The 20,847-nt window shown below is 46.9% G+C and overlaps 1 protein-coding gene and 4 non-coding genes across 5 annotated transcripts; 1 reads left to right on the forward strand and 4 right to left on the reverse strand.

Moving 5' to 3' along the window:
• Nucleotides 1-3,294: 3,294 nt before the first annotated feature.
• LOC135813198 (U2 spliceosomal RNA) lies at nt 3,295-3,485 on the reverse strand. The gene has a single exon (XR_010553001.1). It is a non-coding gene; the product is annotated as a U2 spliceosomal RNA (small nuclear RNA).
• A 3,025-nt stretch (nt 3,486-6,510) lies between these two features.
• LOC135813197 (U2 spliceosomal RNA) lies at nt 6,511-6,701 on the forward strand. Its single transcript, XR_010553000.1, has one exon. It is a non-coding gene; the product is annotated as a U2 spliceosomal RNA (small nuclear RNA).
• Nucleotides 6,702-7,351: 650 nt separating this feature from the next.
• LOC135811767 (uridine phosphorylase 1-like) lies at nt 7,352-19,187 on the reverse strand. Its single transcript, XM_065325013.1, has 9 exons — nt 19,007-19,187; nt 15,945-16,099; nt 15,154-15,327; nt 12,053-12,167; nt 11,461-11,531; nt 10,431-10,569; nt 10,016-10,209; nt 8,760-8,919; nt 7,352-8,257 (listed from the first exon to the last, which is right to left on the reverse strand). Exons 2-8 carry the CDS (start codon nt 16,071-16,073, stop codon nt 8,788-8,790), a joined length of 954 nt encoding a protein of 317 aa, XP_065181085.1. The 5' UTR covers nt 16,074-16,099; nt 19,007-19,187; the 3' UTR covers nt 7,352-8,257; nt 8,760-8,787.
• Trnak-cuu (transfer RNA lysine (anticodon CUU)) lies at nt 13,060-13,132 on the reverse strand. The gene has a single exon. It is a non-coding gene; the product is annotated as a tRNA-Lys (tRNA).
• Trnak-cuu (transfer RNA lysine (anticodon CUU)) lies at nt 13,958-14,030 on the reverse strand. Its single transcript has one exon. It is a non-coding gene; the product is annotated as a tRNA-Lys (tRNA).
• Nucleotides 19,188-20,847: the final 1,660 nt, after the last annotated feature.

Below are 20,847 nucleotides of genomic sequence, written 5' to 3' on the forward strand. Positions count from 1 at the left end.
TTTAAGTCTTTTCTAAGGACTCTCCACTGCAGCGTTTTCTTTCCACCCGGTTCTCTTCTTTTCATCGCTCAGCTTGCACTTGCAATGCTTATACATACTGATCAATCCCGTTCAATTTTCCGTACATTTTTCTCAAAATCCATAGCGTGGACGAAGTAGTGATTTTCCGTACAAATATGGAAAATACGGAAGGTTGATAGCACTGTGTTGAGGCAGCTATTGTTGACTTTATTTGGAATTAATTCTGTCGTATTTGCACACATTCCTGAGTGCATTGTATTACTATTAGCATCCAATGTGTGTATCTGTGCGAGCTTCTAACCTTGTGAACATTCACGAAGGTTCGGTTGGTGGCGCACAAGATCTTCCGGGATGGCTCTTGCGGGCTCTCAGCCCTGCGTTCACTGCATAAAACTTGGCAGAACAGTTCAAGCTTCAATTTAGGCCATTTCCTCACTCTGTGACTCCCAATATTTCACATGTGCAATGATTATAAGTATTGTAGATCACTGGGACAGCGCCACTTTGTTAGCCGATGTTAGTCCTGAAGAAAATTGACTTCATTGCCCTAAAGGTGAGAAGAAATTGGGACTATTTGTGAAGGAAAACTTTGGAAAATGTAATTTCGAATAAAAGTCATTTCGTTTATCTGGATAGGTCCAATATTTCACAAATGTGCAATATATGTATTGTAGATCACTGGGACAGGGCAACTTGGTCTGTCGAAGTTAGTCACGAGGAAAAAATTACTTCATTGCCCTAAAGGTGAGAACAAATTGGGACTATTTGTGAAGGAAAACTTTGGAAAATGTAATTTCGAATATAAGTCATTTCGTTTATCTGGATAGGTCCAATATTTCACAAATGTGCAATATAAGTATTGTAGATCACTGGGACAGGTCGGTCGAAGTTAGTCACGAGGAAAAAAATTACTTCATTGCCCTAAAGGTGAGAAAATATTGAGGCAATTTGTAAAGAAAGGATTACCTCATCTTAGGCCAAGTAAAAAAAAAAGCTAGATGATCGTCCCCGTCCGCCCAGTTTTTGTCAGCGCCCCAAGAAATATTTTATTTTTTAAATCGTGAGTTTTACTATATGGACCACATACTACTAGTATATCACAACGTCAGTATCGATCTGCTGAAGAAAGAAAAAGAAAAAAAGAAAAAAAAAGAAAAAAAGAGAAAAAAACCTTGATGTTGTTGTGTACACTGTGTGCATGAGAGGGTAAAAAGTAAAAAAATAAAAATAAAATCCTCCCGCCCTCCCCGATTTTTCCAAAAAAAAAGGACGATCATCTAGTAATTTTTTTTACTCGGCCTTAGGTGGTCAAAGTGCCTCAGAGTTCGAGTGGCAGTGCAAGTGAACAAGACCCTTTATTAGTGAACTCCTCAGCGATGGCCACAGTACAGATGGCTGTATTTCGGCAATGGAGATCGAAAGTCTGACCACGTTCAGCGAAAGACGAAGACGACGCTATGTACGGATTTCCCGGGCGCTATGACCTATGACTATGTACGGACTTGTCCCACACCGAGCAGGTCGTAATATTTTGAATCGTTGAGTCGATCATGGTTGTGCACAAGTGTGCGCGTGTCGCCTCCCGGGTCTAGACTATGACTCCCTGACTGTAGTATTGTAGCCCAAATGCAAACTTGCTTGGCGATGGCAATGTGAAAAGGATTTATTTGACACAAAAGTCGTTATCAGTCGGTATTTCTTGACTCCTTTCAAACTGATGACGTAGACCCACACAAACAAGTCACAAAAAAACTCAAAATCAGGGAGTCGTCAAATGTGGTATTTGACGACTCCCTGCTCAAAATGCAGCGTCGGGGATCGGGAAGAAAGCAGTTCAAGGCAGTTGTTCGAGCTTCAGTTCAGTCGCCTGCTAGTAACTGTTAGTAGTAGTTACTAGTACCTGTTGGAGTGTTGCTGTGTCTATGCCTAGGCTATGGGCTAGCTGTGCCTCAACCAACAAATCAGCCCTGTCACTCTGTCGTCGTATGGAAGCAAGATTAGCTTGCGAACTCCAGCTGGGGAACCTGCAAACCTGCGTCGTGAAACGAAACTTTCTCTTGACCTTGATTTTCTACAAATTTGTGAAACAAACTGATCGAGCTGTTACTATGTTAGGAGAACATCTCTCTCAGGATGTTGCGAGAATGAGAGAACGCCTGAGCTAGGATATTATGTGCGTGGAAACCTGCTAAGATCAGCGGCAACGGATCACCTCAGCCAGGCAGGAACAAGCCTGCGCAGAGCAAAGTATAATAAGTAAGATCTGGTGTAAAAAATAATCGTGCTGTGCTGTGAGTGTATGCGTGCGGTGTGGAAAGGAGGTGCGAAGCCTAGTCTCAGTTTGGAAAGTCTGGTAACTAACGTTAGACACATGTACGTAGACTGTCGTAGCGTAGGCTTGGGAACTCGAGTCCTCCAGTTCAGTGTCTGGAATGCCAGTAATAGTATGCCTGTAGTTGTGCACCTCTTACACTACCGTAAAAGCCCATGTGTAGGCCCTGGGCGTATAGAATAGCAGCCTCGATTTCCTGGGCGTATACAAGGGCACGGGCGTTATTTTGGAACCGGGCGTATACTTGGAATAGGGATAGCAGTAAGTATTGGGTATCAGTACCTGTACATGTACTGGTATTGCTGGCATGGCTGGGCGTATACATGGGCATGGGCGCTATTTTGAAACAAACGTGTTTACTTCCCCTGACCGAGCATATACACGGAGGGTGGGCGTAATTTCGAGTGGGCGCGTACAGGGGCTTTTACGGTATTAGTATTAGCCTCCAAACAACTACTACCGGGTAGTACCAACTGTTTTTGTTTGGTGCTAGTAGTGTAAAAGCCGAATATCGTTGGGGAGTAATTGCGTCCAACACTCACACTGGCTTACTGTAAGATGATCGTTAAATTTGCGACTCTTTAACGAGTGGCACAAGTCGCAAATAATTTAACGGTTGTCCAAAATCTATAGGTTAACGAGAACATTATAGATACGTTAACGATCTTGCAGTCTTCAGGCACACCCGCACATAACACAAGTCACAGCCTCAGCTGAACTTACTAAAAATGTCACTCGTTAAAACGTTAGATTTACTTCCTCGTTAAATTTACATGTCTTGCAGTAAGTATCCTACGCGAAATAGTTGCGACGTGACGCGTTTCCCGTACTCGAAATTAAGTATGAATCAAGCTTTGACCCACACTCCAGTTTACATGCTGTTGCATAGGAAAGGCCAGTCAAGGGCACATTTCTTTCAGTTTTTATTACAATCCCTAGAAGGGAGATGGACCACACCTGGAAGAACTACAATACCAGGGTGATCCGTGGAGAGGGTGAAGCAAGCTTCGAGCCACTCTCCAAGGAGCAAAAATACATTTGATCGAATGTTGACATATAGTCAACATATCAGCGATCAAACTGATAAGAACAGATACTACACTTGATCTTAGCCAAAAGGCCGAGAAGCGATAACCTTCAACGTTCAGAGCGTTTTGCTAAGTTATGTCTTTAGTTTCAGTGGTCCAAATCACTAAACTTTCATCCAGGCACCCTGAGGCATGGTATTGCCCCCTCCTTGGCTCAATTCGTCATGCACCTCTTCAGTGATCTGCCCCGTGTATCTTACTGCAGTATTTATGCGGCGCCTTGGTCGTCAAGGCGATATATATTTACGTTTGAGCGGCAGGTCCTTTTGCTTTGTATTTCATCTCTGTTGAAAGTCAGTTGCCCTATTTTGAAAACAATGATGACTTGCACTTTGGCCCTACAATCAACATCGTTGTTTGGCCACCATAGTCACCCATAGCAACCACCCGTCTTAGGGATCCGCATGTTGTTTTGGTGACGTGTTGTTTTGTAAGTTACTGAGTACTAGCAACCTTGGTCATGTGTGTGATTGGTTTGGTGGAGCTCATTAGGCACTTCAATGTCCACTAAATCTGTGCCTACAATAAGGTGTGTAGTGCGACTCTGCGTGTCGATGCGAGCATTTTGACACACATAACGTGTTGCGGTGGAGTGTTTTTGACCAGCACTTACTTTACTCGCTTCTCGCACACTGGCGTTGAAAAGTATATGTGTATGTACATGTGTATGTCCTATGTGAAGTCCATATAATAACTTTCCTGCCATGCGCTGCGTCTGCATAAGACCTAGCCTAGAGGCTGCTGTAAGCGGTACATGTTTGGATAGTTAGAATGTCCGGATAATTAGCAGTTTTTCCCTGGCATTTTGGGGTTCGAATTATCACTTTATCAGGATTCCACCTGTACATGTACTAGTTACACATGCAACACGCCTTTACTATACAGGAAGCATTTACGCTGAGAAATAGACATAAAGACTGTGGTAGAGATCGGTAATTAAAAGCCGTACTGTAAATATACAAATTTTCGGCAGCTATTTAATTTCGGCTATATTCGGCACCGACCCAAAACGCCTAAATTAAAACGCCGATGACATTTTTCACAGCATCTGTCGCACTATACCATGCCCTCTACCCCACGCCGAAAATAAATCGCCGCCGAAATGTCAAAAATCGTGAAGTGCGGAAATTTTGCAGCGCCGAAATTTTGTATATTTACAGTATTCGAATTATCAGGATTCCATCTGTAACTACAAACGGTTACATGTAGAGCCGGTGTTGTGGCTCTTTGTCATAGCGTTACCTGCTGTGTGCCTTGTGCCAGTCTTGTAGCAGGGTATGAATGTGTGTGTGTGTGTGTGTGTGTGTGTGTGTGTGTGTGTGTGTGTGTGTGTGTGTGTGTGTGTGTGTGTGTGTGTGTGTGTGTGTGTGTGTGTGTGTGTGTGTGTGTGTGTGTGTGTGTGTGTGTGTGTGTGTGTGTGTGTGTGTGTGTGTGTGTGTGTGTGTGTGTGTGTGTGTGTGTGTGTGTGTGTGTGTGTGTGTGTGTGTGTGTGTGTGTGTGTGTGTGTGTGTGTGTGTGTGTGTGTGTGTGTGTGTGTGTGTGTGTGTGTGTGTGTGTGTGTGTGTGTGTGTGTGTGTGTGTGTGTGTGTGTGTGTGTGTGTGTGTGTGTGTGTGTGTGTGTGTGTGTGTGTGTGTGTGTGTGTGTGTGTGTGTGTGTGTGTGTGTGTGTGTGTGTGTGTGTGTGTGTGTGTGTGTGTGTGTGTGTGTGTGTGTGTGTGTGTGTGTGTGTGTGTGTCACACACACACACACACGTCCATCCGCTTTACACCCAGTGAAAGTGTGACAGTGGTCATGGTGGGCAGAAGTGTTGAATCTCCCTGCCGCCTGCCACTGCATCCAGCTGGTATTGTAGTACTCGTACTACTAGGTGTAGTGTGATCTTGTCGTGTTATATCCATGACCCAGTACATGTATGTATCACTACGGAGGATTAGCAAGACGTAATTCGCGTTCGCGTTCGCAAACATTTTTCAGTTCGCGAACTGGATTGCGAACTTTCTCATTCTTCGTTCGGAAAAGTAGTCGGAACACGAATCGCGGATTCGTGTCAGGGCAGTCATAAATTTACCACGCTGTAGAGTCTACTGTCTGTACACAATGTACGTCGTACATGCATGTACGAATTCTGTTTGCTAATTCTTCTCATAACGCGAATTCCGTCACTGAGTTCGACTTTCCTTGGAGAGCGAACGCGAACGCGAATTTCGTCTTGCTAATCCTCCGTACTACTTGACTTGTACATGGCGAGTAAACTGACTGGTATGGTGCATACCTGTCGTGGGGCCCTGTACCAGACCAGTTCTTGGGCGGGCCTTCACGGTACAGTACTGTACATGAGTTGCCGCGGTATTCGTGGACATGTTCATGTAGGTAGTACAGTGTACATTGGATGACACTCCTTATAAGGCAGTACACATACCGATACACGGTGTGCTGGGCATTGTAAATATTTGGGTGAAACACACGCAGTTGTGATACTGATGGCAAGAAGAAAGCAGTCGGATATTATGTTTCGTGCTCACCAGGATAAGGTCTGTGCGGGGAGTATATCAATAGCCTGAATAGGTGATGCTGTGCTGTGACCTCGTACCCAGACCGAAATTATGAAGATTGTTCGTTGTCATGGCGAGGCACTGAAGATAGGCACTAAAGATGGAATGAACATCAGTAAGACCAGAAAGAGTCACTGAAAGCATACCTGAGCCTCTAACCCAGATAAAGTCCTGCTAGTTACCATGGTTTCCATGGTGATATGTTACATCATGCACGATATATGCGGAAGCGGATTGTGATTCCAATCTTTCGGTCTTGGCTTTGAATACGGGTATACCCCCCTTCAGCGTTATGATCACGCAGGTGGTCCCCTGGATATCTTGTGGATGGTTGCCATGGAAATTCGGCAGTTTGTGTCATGAAACACGAAAATTTGATGTGACCTTGTGTGAAAGGCATTTCTGCCTTCCCTGGCGATGCATATGGTGGCTGTATGTTGTGGGTTGGCCTTTTGGGCACTAGTGACCCTGAATATAGATATTGTAGAAAGGAAAAGCCTCTTGATGATGAAGGTTATCGCTTCTCGGCCTTTTGGCTAAGATCAAGTGTAGTATCTGTTCTTATCAGTTTGATCGCTGATATGTTGACTATATGTCAACATTCGATCAAATGTATTTTTGCTCCTTGGAGAGTGGCTCGAAGCTTGCTTCACCCTCTCCACGGATCACCCTGGTATTGCAGTTCTTCCAGGTGTGGTCCATTTCCCTTCTGGGGATTATAATAAGAAATGAAAGGTGTTTGAAGTAAAATATCCACCTTGTATTGAATGAAGTTTCTATGCGATACTCATTGCAACAAGAACTCAACTTTCTAACATTATCACTTTTTAATAGTAGGGCAATTTTTTAAATTCACTTTGTTACGATGATAGCGCAATGAAGTACATGATTGTATGTTCCTGCCACTGCACTCTGCACACTACTGCATGCTCAATGAAACCCGATCAAGTGAGTGAATGCCACGTAGGATGCTGTGCAGCCCTCGACCTGCGAACACTGGCCCGGGATGGTGAACTGACGCAGAGCGCAAACTTGACTCAACGTGATCGGATTTCATTGAGCAGCACTGTAAAGAGACCATACCATAACCACAGATATGTATTCTTGCTGAGAGAGTTTGTTTTCCTGGAGATTGATATGGGGGGTTACACCATGCACATCACAGTCACTCGATATTGATATCGGTACACCATGCACGCCACAGCCACATGCGCAGGCTAGGACTCTGAAGCCAAGCTGACGAGTGATGCATTGAAGCAACTGGCACCATCATCAGGCACGACGACGCATTAACGCTCACCTACTCAAGCATCCGCAATGCCCTCACATACCCATTTGGCCCCCAGCACGCTGTCAATGAAGTTCATCACAAAGTACCAATTAGGCTCCAAAACAAAATTGGCTTACTCATTTCGTCGGTAGCGCTAGAAAATAGTCACAAACGCTACCAATTGGAACATGTAAGTACAATTCTACCGTGACATCATAGAAAAATAAATTTTAAAAGAAATAATTCGTAACAAGTTGCTAAATGTACTGCCATGGCGTAGATGCACTGCTAAAAACGTAAACACCTGGCGAAAGTGGAATCCAGAAGCGACTCGTGAACAACCCAGACGTAATACAACAAGGGTGGAAAAATCACCGGCAGAACACCGCAGAAAAAAGGAAGACGTTTGGCCCGAAAATCAAACCGGGGCTGTCACACTGCTACACATGACGAAAATAATAAACCCTGGCATGCTTACGCACGTACGTACGTGGACACTGTTCCGTGAATTTCCGCTTTCGGAGATATACACTCCTGCTACGGACAATGTGAAGTAAAATAGGCGGCGGATGTGCACAAGAGACTTCCGCTGAGGAAATAAAGACAGTATTGTCAGTGCATAGCGCTATGGCAAGTCTGCTGCAATGCAATGGTGGAACAACAGGATAGTTTCAAATATAACGAAAAGTGGCAAGCATCCTGCGGAAAATTGTCGCTCCGTAAAAATTCGTCCGGCATGGTTGTCGGCGACCAGACTAACTCAATGTAGAGAGCAGTACCACTTGGGTGTGGTAGGCAAGACTTGAGTAGATCGGACGGTGCCACACGGCGACAAAGCGCCCTTCCCAGGCAGCAATGATAGAGGTGAGAATGTGCATGTCCTCAAATATTTATATACAAAGAACGTTTGGTTGTGGCTGCGCTGCGGCTCACGTCGCGGGGTTTCCGGAACATGACGTACATCTCGAGCTAGGTGCGCCACACGCATGGTCGCTGCAAGAAGAGAGTGGAAGAAAAGACAAAGAGCATGTGTGTTGGAGCCCCGGAGAGTTTGCAAAAACTCACACAAGCATCCAGGCGGGCTTACTTTCCTCTCAAAGCTTAATACCCTCCAGGAATACTGGATCACATAAAAAGACACGGCTCTTGTAAAAGGGAAAGTTAGACTGATTTGAACGCATTCAAAAGTCCACCACCACCTCATGTCAGGGTTCAACGTGACATGAAATGAAAATCTAATGCAAGCGTTTCGAATCCGATGAAGAGATGGACTGGATATTAGTCCCCGGTGAATTAATAGGAAATACAGATAAACTATAGCCAAGACAGTCTTAGATCAGGTCCTAGGCTGCATGGATGCAATGGGCGAATATATGCAGCATTGAACTTGGATACTGAGTACTTTATGACGGCTTATTATCTTGTCACTCATATCTCGTACCCGTGTGTGTCCTTTCACACTGTTTACATAATGCAGTATGCCAGTATCACTTACCATGTATGGCAGTATTCCCTGTTCAGAATTACAAGCGCGACTTTTTCGCACTGGGCTCATCACCATTGGCTTCTCCAGTCAACACACTACGCATGTACGCAATGACGACCTGTTGCGGATGTGCCTGATACCGGTCATGTTGCTCCTTGGTCATGTTCACCTGGTGCGGTATATGTGGGCACAGATATAGGAACACGCACACACACACACGCACGCACACACACGCACACGCACACACGCACACACGCACACACGCACACACACACACACACACACACACACCATTGAATGTACATTGCGCATTAGTTGAACGTGTTTTCGCACGCGCTTGGGCGCTCCAGAGAATTGATATCCTAACCAAGTGCCACCACTTTGCTCATAGCTTTAGAAATCGTGCATACAATCTGACATGAAGAAGACTGGGACCACCACACAGTATCACCTTGCGTGTAATGACATGATTGAGAGGACTGACTTTACCAGACAGACCCAACTCTGAGCTTCTGTACATTCAGCTGAGTGTGATTGGGACGGAAGATCGCAGTTGGGTCGACTAGCCAGTAGCATAATGCTACCCGGAATACCCTTTACTTTGGTGTAGTTTGGCATGGAGGCCCGTTTGCAGATTGCTACTGGCCATGGTTTGTGCAGGCTCAGATACCATATCCGGCACCACCACCACCCTTTTGTATGCTGTACAGTTGAGGGATCAGTCGGCAACTGCCTATCAGCTCCTCAGAGTTTGGGGGTGTCAGCCATTGGGCGGCTCAATAGCCAATTGAGCCATCTTTCCAACATTCCTTTCGAAAATATCCCCCCTTTCCTGGGGAGACCCACGTGACCAGTTTACGGCAGTGAGCAAGTACGAGTACAACTGTCTGTGTGTGTGTGTGTGTGTGTGTGTGTGTGTGTGTGTGTGTGTGTGTGTGTGTGTGTGTGTGTGCGTGTGTATGTGTGCGATCAGTAGAACATTTGTGTCGTCCGAGTCTGCTCCTGGCTTTCGGCGACACAATTACAATCGTGGACGACGTCATGGCGGAGCGGCTTCCTAGTGGCAGTGCTGACTTCTCTCGAACTCTCTCTTCTACTCTCCCCTGTCTCGGGGGCGGCGTGGCCAAGCATTTGGCAGCTGTACACCAGGCCAGGTGTGTGTGTGTGTGTGCGCGCGAGCCCTGCACTATCATAGCAGCTGATGATAACCGTACAAGTAAAATGTTATTTTTTAGCCTGAGTTACCCTAGCTCTTCCACTCCTACCTGATCACCGTTGAGGCGGTTAAGTAGAGTGACGCAGACGCACGCACAGCGCACACGACTAGCGTGGCACAGTGCACCCATCACGACACACTCCATCTCAATGTTGACGACACCCTTGTCCTTCGCTTGCTCCAGGAACGCCATCTTCGTCGCCAGGTCTGTTTTGCAGACGGCGCCGTCCAGCCTGCCTTGACCTGCGGCGGAGAGAAAGAAGGAGAGTGAGAGTGAGTGAGTGAGAGAGTGAGTGAGAGAGGGAGAGGGGGGGGGGGGGGGAAAGAAACAGGCCTGGCACAATACGTTCAAGCCTAAAAGGAACCCTTTGCGTGTTAAAAAAAAGCAGTTTAAACTTGTGCAGAGTGCCCATTGCAAGGTATCATTCGAAAGCAAGTATAGACACCGCTACAACAGTTCTCACCTTCGTAAAAGTCATCCGTACTCATTGTGTTGCCTGCGACAACACTCACATCATCAAGACGCTGACCACACGCAATGATGTCTTTTCTCGTCTTCTCATCCATGTAGGACTCGCGCTGTGCAACTTTGCCAGCAACAATCTTGCAAGACACACAGAGATAGGAAAGGAGGTAGGGAGAGAGAGAGAGAGAGAGAGAGAGAGAGAGAGAGAGAGAGAGAGAGAGAGAGAGAGAGAGAGAGAGAGAGAGAGAGGGAGAGAGAGAGAGAGAGAGTGTGTGAGTGAGAGAGAGAGACAGAGAGACAGAGAGGGAACCAAAGAAAAAAAAAGGATCCAACATGAGACCATCCGAGCACAACTAATGCTGACACACCAGATCGTCCAGTCACAAAGCTAAGCAGATGCGATATGTTCAGCACCTTGACATAGCCAAAGTTCTACAAAATGAAGTGTGGATAACATCAAGAGTAGATAAACAAGAGTGTGCAACTCCGGATCTCTCCTGCACAATCTGCAGATACCCCCGCCCACGGCGGAATTTTTTGTTGACGTTACCTTTTTTTCAGAAACACGGACTTTGCCGCAGAGCAGTGTGAGAGCACGTGCTGGGCACCGACCTTGTAGTGTAAAGCCCGGCCAAGTGCACGAGGGAAACCTCTTCAAAAGGCTCGCAGTGCGTGCCTCGTCGAAAAGATTACGTCAACAAAAAATTCCGCCGTGGGCCAACCCATCCGCGAGTTGCACACTCTTGTTTATCTACTCTTGATAACATGGGTAGAGCACTAGACCGTACAGAAATGCCTCATACCATATCAGCTCTTGATCAAGTTCATTGCAGAAGTAATGACGAGTGTAATCGCTCGTCCGTTTTTTCTTTCTTTCGGCAGATTCATGTGGACATGCAGTGGTAAGCTACGCTCATGCTACACTCATGCTACACTCATGCTACACTCATGCTACACTCATGCTACACTCATGCTACACTCATGCTACACTCATGCTACACTCATGCTACACTCATGCTCATACATACCACATTGTGGTGGGGTTGTATCTCGGCATTGAACGGCTGCTTAGTAACGACGACAGTGCCTGGTGCAATACCTGCAGGCATACGTTCAACAGCACCACGGATTAAGATCGAAATGCGTTAAAGTGTCCTCTCAAGATACACAATGCTGAACTCAGTGGTTTCCTGCCGTACATTCTGTGCGTAACTGAACACAAGTGAGGGGCATCGGCAGGTATTTTGGTGTGGTACGGTCAGCCATCTGAAGTACAATTTACTCGTGGGGGAGGGGTGGCTGAGCCGAAAATTTTGGGAATTCAGAGCCCAGATCAGTGTATTTTATTGATTCACGGGGTACCTGTGGCAAAAAGTGGTGCGGTTAATACCATAGTGACCGTACCGTGTCCGACGCCACTGAAAGTTGTGGACATATGCATACAGGTATAAACCACCTCTGTCCCAGCCTATGAACCTGGCATGCCTACGCTGGGAATCGACACTCCATCACACATGCGGCTCGCCAAACCAATAGATCATGTGCACGACCCGCGACGTGACCACGGACCGGACTTATAGAGCACGGCACTGGAGGTTAGAACAGTTCTGGAGCACTCACCAATGCCTCCCGACGTGCCGATTCGGATGATGACCGGGTCATCACACCCAGCGTAGTACAGCAGCTTGATGATCTCATGCAGCAGAATAGACACGGAGGAAAAGCCCATGCCATGCTAGGAACACAGTGGAAACAAGAAGCAAACGAGACGGATATAGCAGTGAAACATCAGTACAACATACCTTCAAGGGCCAGAATACAAGCACAGGGAAACGTGTCTAAGACGACTACTCAAGGGACCTTCAAAACATGGTCTCTGTTACCAGGTGGTCTCCATTTACAGGGTCATTAGGCTGGAAATAGCAGGCATCCCTTGGTCCTGGTTCAAGTGGTCTTCTAGAACAGGTGGTCGCCTTCACAGGTTTTGCTGTACTCTATAGCCAGTATCTCAGTGGCACTAGTTCACTGACACATACAAGACTGGGTCCAGTAGGCTTGTTTAGGTTTTTTTTTAATTCTTTTATTTCAGGATTCTCCAGATCAGGTCTTGGAAGGCCTGTCGAGGGAGTGCATGCCCTTATATGTGAAAATCGCGTTTTTTCTCCATTTCGCCAGGAAACAAATATTCCGCATACAAGGGCATGTCTCTTTCAATACGAGTATTCAAGTCTTCAAAATACACTCTTGGGTCTTGTGTTTTTTCCATGCCTTTACATGTGGAGGTGCCCTTTATGCGCGTGTGTACGGTAGCAGCATATACATGAACGACGCATAGGAGAGATGCTAAAGAGACAGGTGCCAACATATAAAGCGCCTTTGGGGACAAAGGGTTTCAGTATTCGATTGTTCATTCGGGGACACGAACTGATGAGAAAAATCCACTCGAAATGAGTGATGAGATAGGTTCGAACATTTCAGGAATACTGCCACAAAGTGACATGTTGTTCAGATCTCGGAAAATTCGGCTGACAAGTATGCTTTACAAAAAAAAGTCAATCTTTGACGCAACAAATGAGAATTGGCCACGAGTATTGATATGGAGGAAAGGTGAGGGGGAAAAAAGAAAGCGCCCAACGTGGGGCTCGAACCCACGACCCTGAGATTAAGAGTCTCATGCTCTACCGACTGAGCTAGCCGGGCTGCACATGCAAATGAACAGAGTAATTATTGAAGAGAGTGCATTGCATTGAGCTGCCACGAGTTGCCGAGAACAAGTAGAAAATGCAAGCAAAATAAAAGAAATCTTGTAGCAAGACTACCGTAGTGCTGTAGTGCAGCAGAAAAACACTTTTATACCACTCAACAGTTTGTGCGGCCTTTCTTCGTTGAAAAGCTGATTTTATCAGACTGGTGCCCGGTAGAAAGGAGTGCCCCGACATGGGGAGTATTAATGTTGGGAGTTTTACTGTACATAAACGGAGTGCATTGCGGCATCCATACAAGTTCGGCCACGGCATAGCATTCGTATTGACGTCATCGCGAATCCTTGGATATCCCATTACACCGAAGTCCACCAAAACAATCAAGAAAACGTTAGAAAACTGTACTGGGCAGTATCATATGCAGCAACACACAACAGACACAAATTCGTGTGATACAGTACAGTCAATTGCTCAATCTCAAGATATCTTGCTGTTTCACCCTTGTTAGGTCTCGTTAGCAGAGCTCAGAGTCACTGGCAAACCAATCGCAATGAAATCCACTGAACAATAGCGTTTTTTTTAACCAGCTCAAAGCATCAAAGTCTGAGGGCTCTAACTGTTAGAGCTTTGCACGAGATACAATCAACTACATAGCTACATGAAACAGTGTACGATAGAGTATTGAGCCCTGGCCATTCACGACGACCAAAACAAAAACCATGCTGTGGATCTTTCTCCGAGAGCTAGTCAACTAAGAACTGGTTCTGGTGCTTGTGGTGTGTTTGAATAGCTGGCACAAAAAAAATATCGGGAAAAAATAAAGCGCCCAACGTGGGGCTCGAACCCACGACCCTGAGATTAAGAGTCTCATGCTCTACCGACTGAGCTAGCCGGGCTGCACAAATGACAGAACAGATCGAATGTTGAAGAGATACGGGTAGCCTAGAACCAAGAGTACATAACCCCCCAGAGTGTGCAACGCCTGATCCAGCTCTGCATAGGGTCTTGGTCGAGCGGAATCGGATCTTTGCGTCATAATACCGTACACATCTGAAGGGAACCCGGGGAGTCGCGGGTACTCTTGGATCAAAAACCATGGTGCCCTGCCTCGAGACCGGCCTTGCGCTGGTGTGGAGTGTACGCATGACATCAGAAGATCCGATTCCGCTCGACCAAGACCCTATGCAGAGCTGGATCAGCGTTGCACACTCTGGGGGGTTATGTACTCTTGCTAGAACTTAGACGTTGAGGTGCCGCAAAGATGCGAGCAAGCAACAACAAACAAATGTGAGCAAGGACTTTCCCCATTCGGACATCAGTCCACAACACTTGTACAGTAAAACCTTTCTATAATGGACGCCCCGATGCAGTGGAATCTATCCTGGTACGGCAGGATTCTTCCCGATAGGAAGGAGAAGGCATGCGTGAAGTAAAATAAAGATTTTTAAACATGGCGATGCACAATATGCATGTTTGATAGGTTTTGGACCCTTGGCTGAGTTCGATAGTTTCTCGGGGTGAAATGGAGAAAACGTGCTTCCGAATCTGTGCGTATTCCGCTCCAGGGTTGCACAGCACCGCACAGGCAAATTTCCCGTCAAACTAACACGCAACCTTACAGGATTCTGGAAATGGATTCTTGCCGGCACATCAGTGTTCTGTTCGGGTCAACCCTCTTCATGTGAACGCCCCCCCCCCCCCCCCCCCCCCCTTTTCCCCATCATACGAACTTTCAACTCAAGTCGAGTTTCACGGCAATTATCCTAGCGCAAATTCCTCTCCGGATACACGTTTGTTAGACCTGTGAAGAGAAAACAGCAACTCCCACCAACAAACTACTGTATTTAAAACCGCCCAATATTCGCGTCACTAATTTTTGCGATTTCTGGGAACCAGCGAGTTTACGATGGCAAATTTTCGCGGAACATTGTGGCCACACACACATACATACATACATACACCCAGTGTTGAAGTTTGATTTCACGATGGTTACTATTCTAGGCAGTTTCCAGTACTCACATTGACGGAGAGGACGGGTCCGATCTTGTACATGACGTAGCGATCCGATCTGGAGATGTTCTCCGGCGGACAAGGGGACTGTGCATCCCTCACACCCGGCACGTCAGCGAGAGACTTCTGCACCAGTGCCGCAAAGTTGGCCATTCGTGTCGTCGACCCACCCATACACACAAACTGAAGCAAGAATATCACCAGCAACAGCAGCAGCAGCAGCAGCAGCAGAAAAGCCAAGACAGCAGATTCACAGAACAAATTTCTGCATGAGAATGCAAACGGAAATCCGGGTAATGTAGAAACTATAAACCCAAGACCTACTTCGACAATGTTGCAATTTGAAATTATCTAACCAAATCATTACCACCTGGCACCAGCCTAAGTAAAACTTGAGTCACAGAGTTTATCACCAACATAGCCTCACATACATGTACATGTACCCCCCCCCCCCCCCCCCCCCATGCACGCACACATACACAGCCATCTCTATCCATCTCTATCCATACCCCCTCCCCCGTCAACACACACACACAAAGAGCACAAAACAGCAGTGCAGCTGAGGTGCAAACGACATGCACAGGTGCGTTCATGACCGACCATCTACCAAGCACGCCACAGCCAAGATGAGGCATAAAAACCAGGTTGCGAGCAAAAACCGTACCCATCCTTAGGCATCCTACACAGTCATTGTGCATACAACAAGTAGAAAAGGATGAAAAATTCGCCGCGACTCCGAATTTCATGCACAACTATAGGTTAGGTGATCATGAGACAACAGTTTTAGTCATTACGCTTACTTTGACGTCCCCGAAGAGTTGCTTGAGGTCATCATCAGTGCTGTAGCCAATGTGATACAGCTTGTCCGGGTTCAGCTCGGCCAGGTGCGGATTGGACGGGAACGGCGGCAGGTCTGACTTGTCTGTCATCGTCAACGTCTACAAGCCCTGCGTCACTGCACAAACACAGCAAACACACAGAGAGAGAGAGAGAGAGAGAGAGAGAGAGAGAGAGAGAGAGAGAGAGAGAGAGAGAGAGAGAGAGAGAGAGAGAGAAAGAGAGAGAGAGAGAGAGAGGAGAGGCCACGGGTCCAGGTTAGAACAAAGGTTAAATAAGTCATGTTTCACGACAACCCACGAATCAGGCCCGGCGGAACCGGTTCGGTTGGTCAGGCCATGGCAGCACCAACTGTGTGGTCACTGCTAAGAAGGTCATGTGTATGTTCCATATCATACACACAGTATGAAGGACTATGGCCTGGCCGGACCAATCGAAAATCTGCTGCCGCCTGGCCTGCGAGTCGGAATCCCTTGGCACAACTGCAGGCACGTTCTGCTCAGATTCGCTCGACAGGCGGCACAAATCACATCGGCTCTGATCATCACAACATGCATTCTGTTCATGGAGATTTGTACGAAACACGCTTCCACAGGATAACGTTAAATACACTGCGAACTGTACCGGATGATTCCATGCTGACGTCTACCGTTACGGCTGGGCTGCAGCGAAGTGTTGCACAAGTCCACAGACCCAGCGATCAACTCACACGATCTAGACTACTATTTCGACTGCCAAGGCTTTGAAGCCACAAGTAGAGTCCAGGAGACAGCTGAGACAGTAGATCGAATCAAGGGGTTTACACACCAAATCGCCCCAACTAGAACACCTCTCGAGCTAGAGACTGCTGTCATCTACACACATGCCTTCCACTACGTCTGAGAAATCTGCCTCGAATCTAGAGTCGCAGACATAGAACCAGGGCTACAGTTCACAAACTTGGAACAAAGAAGAGGTTGAAAAATGTCACTGCTAGGGTTTGTGCCAGCGGTAAATTGAACTGGTATATGCATTCGGGGGGGGGGGGTGTTCGGGATTATGCTGTGCATGAAACCTGGCACACAGCTAGCAGCTGGCAGAGATCTATGCAGTGACGTGCGGAATACGTCTACACGTGGACGTAAAAGCAGGGCTCGACGCCCTACAGAACTAGAAGGCTACACAACCATACACACACAAGTATTGCACAGGTGCATGGTCGGGTGTTTTGACAGCAAATCACAAGGCGGAGGACACAGTGCATTCAAGGCAGTGTTCCTGAGAAGAAAGCATGACTTGCATACGTATAACAGGTGCAAGGGTCCTAGCAAGCACCGCTACACCCAATCTGTCATGAACATACAACAATCACCGAAAACACCTACCGTATTTTCCGGGGTATAAGCCGCACCGGGGTATAAGCCGCACCCCCCTTTTTGAGGCAAAACATTGACTAAAAGTTGGTATTCGGAGTATAAGCCGCACCCACAAACCAAGATTTTTCACACTCATTGACAAATGGCCGTTCTACAAATTTATTATGGTTATGGAGCTAATTACCATGTTAGATCAGATTATGAAGTGTTAGTGCACCACAGGTTGCTGCAGAGATGTTGGTGTATTGCTGTGTTGACTACAGATCACTCCATGTCATCTGCACTATCTTCAGTCTCTTGCAGTACGCAAAATAGAGTCCCCGTATACGCGTACCGTGTGGTGTAGCCCGCGCACTAAAACTAGTAAAAGTGCCGGGATAGCAACACAGGCCCGAAGCTGAGTCGAATGACATGTCACATGACGTCAGCATGCATACTGATGTATGCTAAGCATTCATTCGCGCAAGCATATTCGGTGTATAAGCCGCAGGGGCGATTTTGGTCCGATTTTTAGCGAAAAAAAGTGCGGCTTATACCCCGGAAAATACGGTAATTACTTTCAAACAAACAAAATGCTGGAGCATCTCCTCACAGTAACGACTCTGGTGCTGTACAGACTTTCACAAGCTGGTGCAGAGCGCCATACCAGTTGGAGTGCGCCACACTTGACAACATGTTACCACACAGCACTCGCGTCAACAGATGTACAAGTGGAATAAAATAATAATGAAAATGATTACCAGACCAATGACGTAGTACTGTATATGAAGGGCTCCAATTCAAAACGAGATAAATCCATTTTGTGGAAATTTCAGGAAGTGCATTTTTCATTTTTTTTTTCTTTTTCGGTCTGCACCGCAGAATCAGTGACTTCTATCGCATTTTGCAGAAGAACACAAACTTCAGGCATTATTTTGACTGGGAGATATCGCGTTTTGACCCGTAACACCGACACACAGACATCCGTGGGTGAAAAAAGAATTCTTTCGTGACAAAAAAACGCAAAAGCTCCGGTTTGGTCTTTATCGCGTTTTGAATTGGAGCCCTTCATATAGTCAGTGGGCACTGGGCAGCAGGGAGTCATACCCAAACCAGGTTTGGGTACGACTCCCTGGTGAGCAGAGGACACACTTTGAAATGCAGCTGGCCACACAAGCCCAGTTATTCGACTCATGCACTGCTGAGTCGCGAACGATCGTGCTGTGCGTTCAACAACACGCTTTAGCAAAACATTTCATTATCCCAGAAATCTGGAAACAAATCTCGCAAGAAAGACTCCTAGATCCTGCGCTCCGTCACATAGATATGTGCATTTTGCACACCTCTGGACAACACCCGGGGCATGATCTATACGTGAGAGCGCTATCTGGTTTTCCTGTTCTCTCTCCCTAGCTCTCCTCTGTCACAGCAAGAAATAAAACTTCACAAAAATGCATTTTGTTGTAGTCTGAAAAGAAGTTGTCAGCATGAAGACAGAATAAACGACTAGCGTTTGGGTCAAGGGAAGACTACGGGGAGGTCAAGGGAGGACTACAGCGACACCATCGACACGATCATCACGCGCTGCATTTGGCATCTTTCGCAGCAATAGAGGCATGCACACGTGGGTACACACAAACGCGCAGGATACACCCACAAAATAGCATCCGAAACAACGTGATCCCACTCACCGACTAGTGCTGGTACGGATGACTCCTGTTCACTGACACTGCACTGGCTCTCCGCGAGTAAGACTGACACTGCACTACGTACTGCAACCACCTCCCTGGTCAAGAACAGATTGTTTTCTGTCTTCTGGCAAAGAAAGCTGCTGTCCTCTTCTGAGTTTGTTCAACACCATCACTCGCACCATGTACCAGTGACTTGCCATCATCAAGTCCTGCAACCAGCTGATTTCTGTGTAGTGACGCTGTACGCTGTCACGATCGTGGTACCATGCATGGTACGAACAGTTTAGTTTCCAAACTTTTGAAATTATTTTCAAAAACATGTCACGGGCAGGGAGCCCTACACGTACCCTGCACGCGTGTAGCTGCTCCCTTGTCACGGGCATGCGATCATGCATGCCGCATATCACCACAACAACCACAAAAAAATATTTGCGTCGTCCTGAATACCCGACTTTTCCCAGAATGCGCGACATGTACGACATCCAGCTAGATATAGATAGAGCTAGAGGCAGAGTATTATTATTATGTACCGTGGTACTACATGAATTGTACTAGTAGTACATGAAAACCGCTACATCTACATGTACATGAAAACCGAGGGGACGGTTTCAAAATAATAGGACACAGGTTGCAAACCGGAACGGACGTAGACAATCATAGAGGTCTGGCAGGACTTTACGGCTGAATCAAGGCCGAGTGCGTACGGCCAAGGGCGCAGGCCAAGGCGCGTAGCGCCGAGGCCTGCGCCCGCGGCCGTACGCACGAGGCCTTGATGAAGGCGAAAAGTCCTGCCAGGCTCTATGATGGTGTTTCAGGTTTTGTCTTTCGCTTTTCTGGTATAAAAGCAAGACACGTATAGGGGTGGTGGTCGGGGACGTGGTGGATTCAGCTTGTGAGTTTCAGCTCCTTCAGCTTGTGAGTTTCAGGTCCGTCTGCTTCTCATGGATGGGATGATCGGGTCCATGATCTTTCGCTTCCTCAAAATTATCAGAAAAGTTCGGCAACTCGTCAACTCCTTTTTTGGTACCAGTACATGTAGAACAGAAGTGGAAAACTGATCGCGATGTTTGCCACTTATTTCAGCTTGGTTCTTAGCAGATAGATGGGTGCATGCTCTTTCGCTTATTCACAACTATCGTAAAATTTCATCTCCACTCACGACAACAAGAACTTGAGTTGAAAACTGACCACGATGTGTAGACACTTTTCATGTTGCCGTTTTCGGACAGGCTGTTTCCAGGTACCAGAGCATGTTCACAGTCGAATGTGAGGTGCGAACTGAGCTGACAACGAAAAACTGCCACAGACCCCTGCAGAGCTAGGCTGACAGAGTACGGGGTGCCATTGACGACGGGCTTTATTGCTACCGTATTTTTCCGTATCCATTGACCACGGGCTTTATCGGCTCATCAAGGCCACCGCGTGTTATACGCACACCCATATTTGGATCCCGACCCCGGCACATTCCATTACCCCCTACCCCTACCCTTGCATGCAGTAATTCATACGCACTCCACTACCCCCTACCCCTACCCCTGCATGCTGTAGTTCATACGCACTCCATTACCCCCTACCCCTAGCCCTGCATGCAGTAATTCGTACACATTCCATTACCCCCTACCCCTGCATGCAGTAGTTCATACGCACTCCATTACCCCCTACCCCTAGCCCTGCATGCAGTAATTCGTACACATTCCATTACCCCCTACCCCTGCATGCAGTAATTCGTACACATTCCATTACCCCCTACCCCTGCATGCAGTAGTTCGTACACATTCCATTATCCCCTACCCCTAGCCTTGCATGCAGTAGTTCGTACACATTCCATTACCCCCTACCCC

Source organism: Sycon ciliatum, chromosome 3, assembly GCF_964019385.1.
Source record: "Sycon ciliatum chromosome 3, ocSycCili1.1, whole genome shotgun sequence".
Taxonomy (NCBI): Eukaryota; Metazoa; Porifera; class Calcarea; order Leucosolenida; family Sycettidae; genus Sycon; species Sycon ciliatum.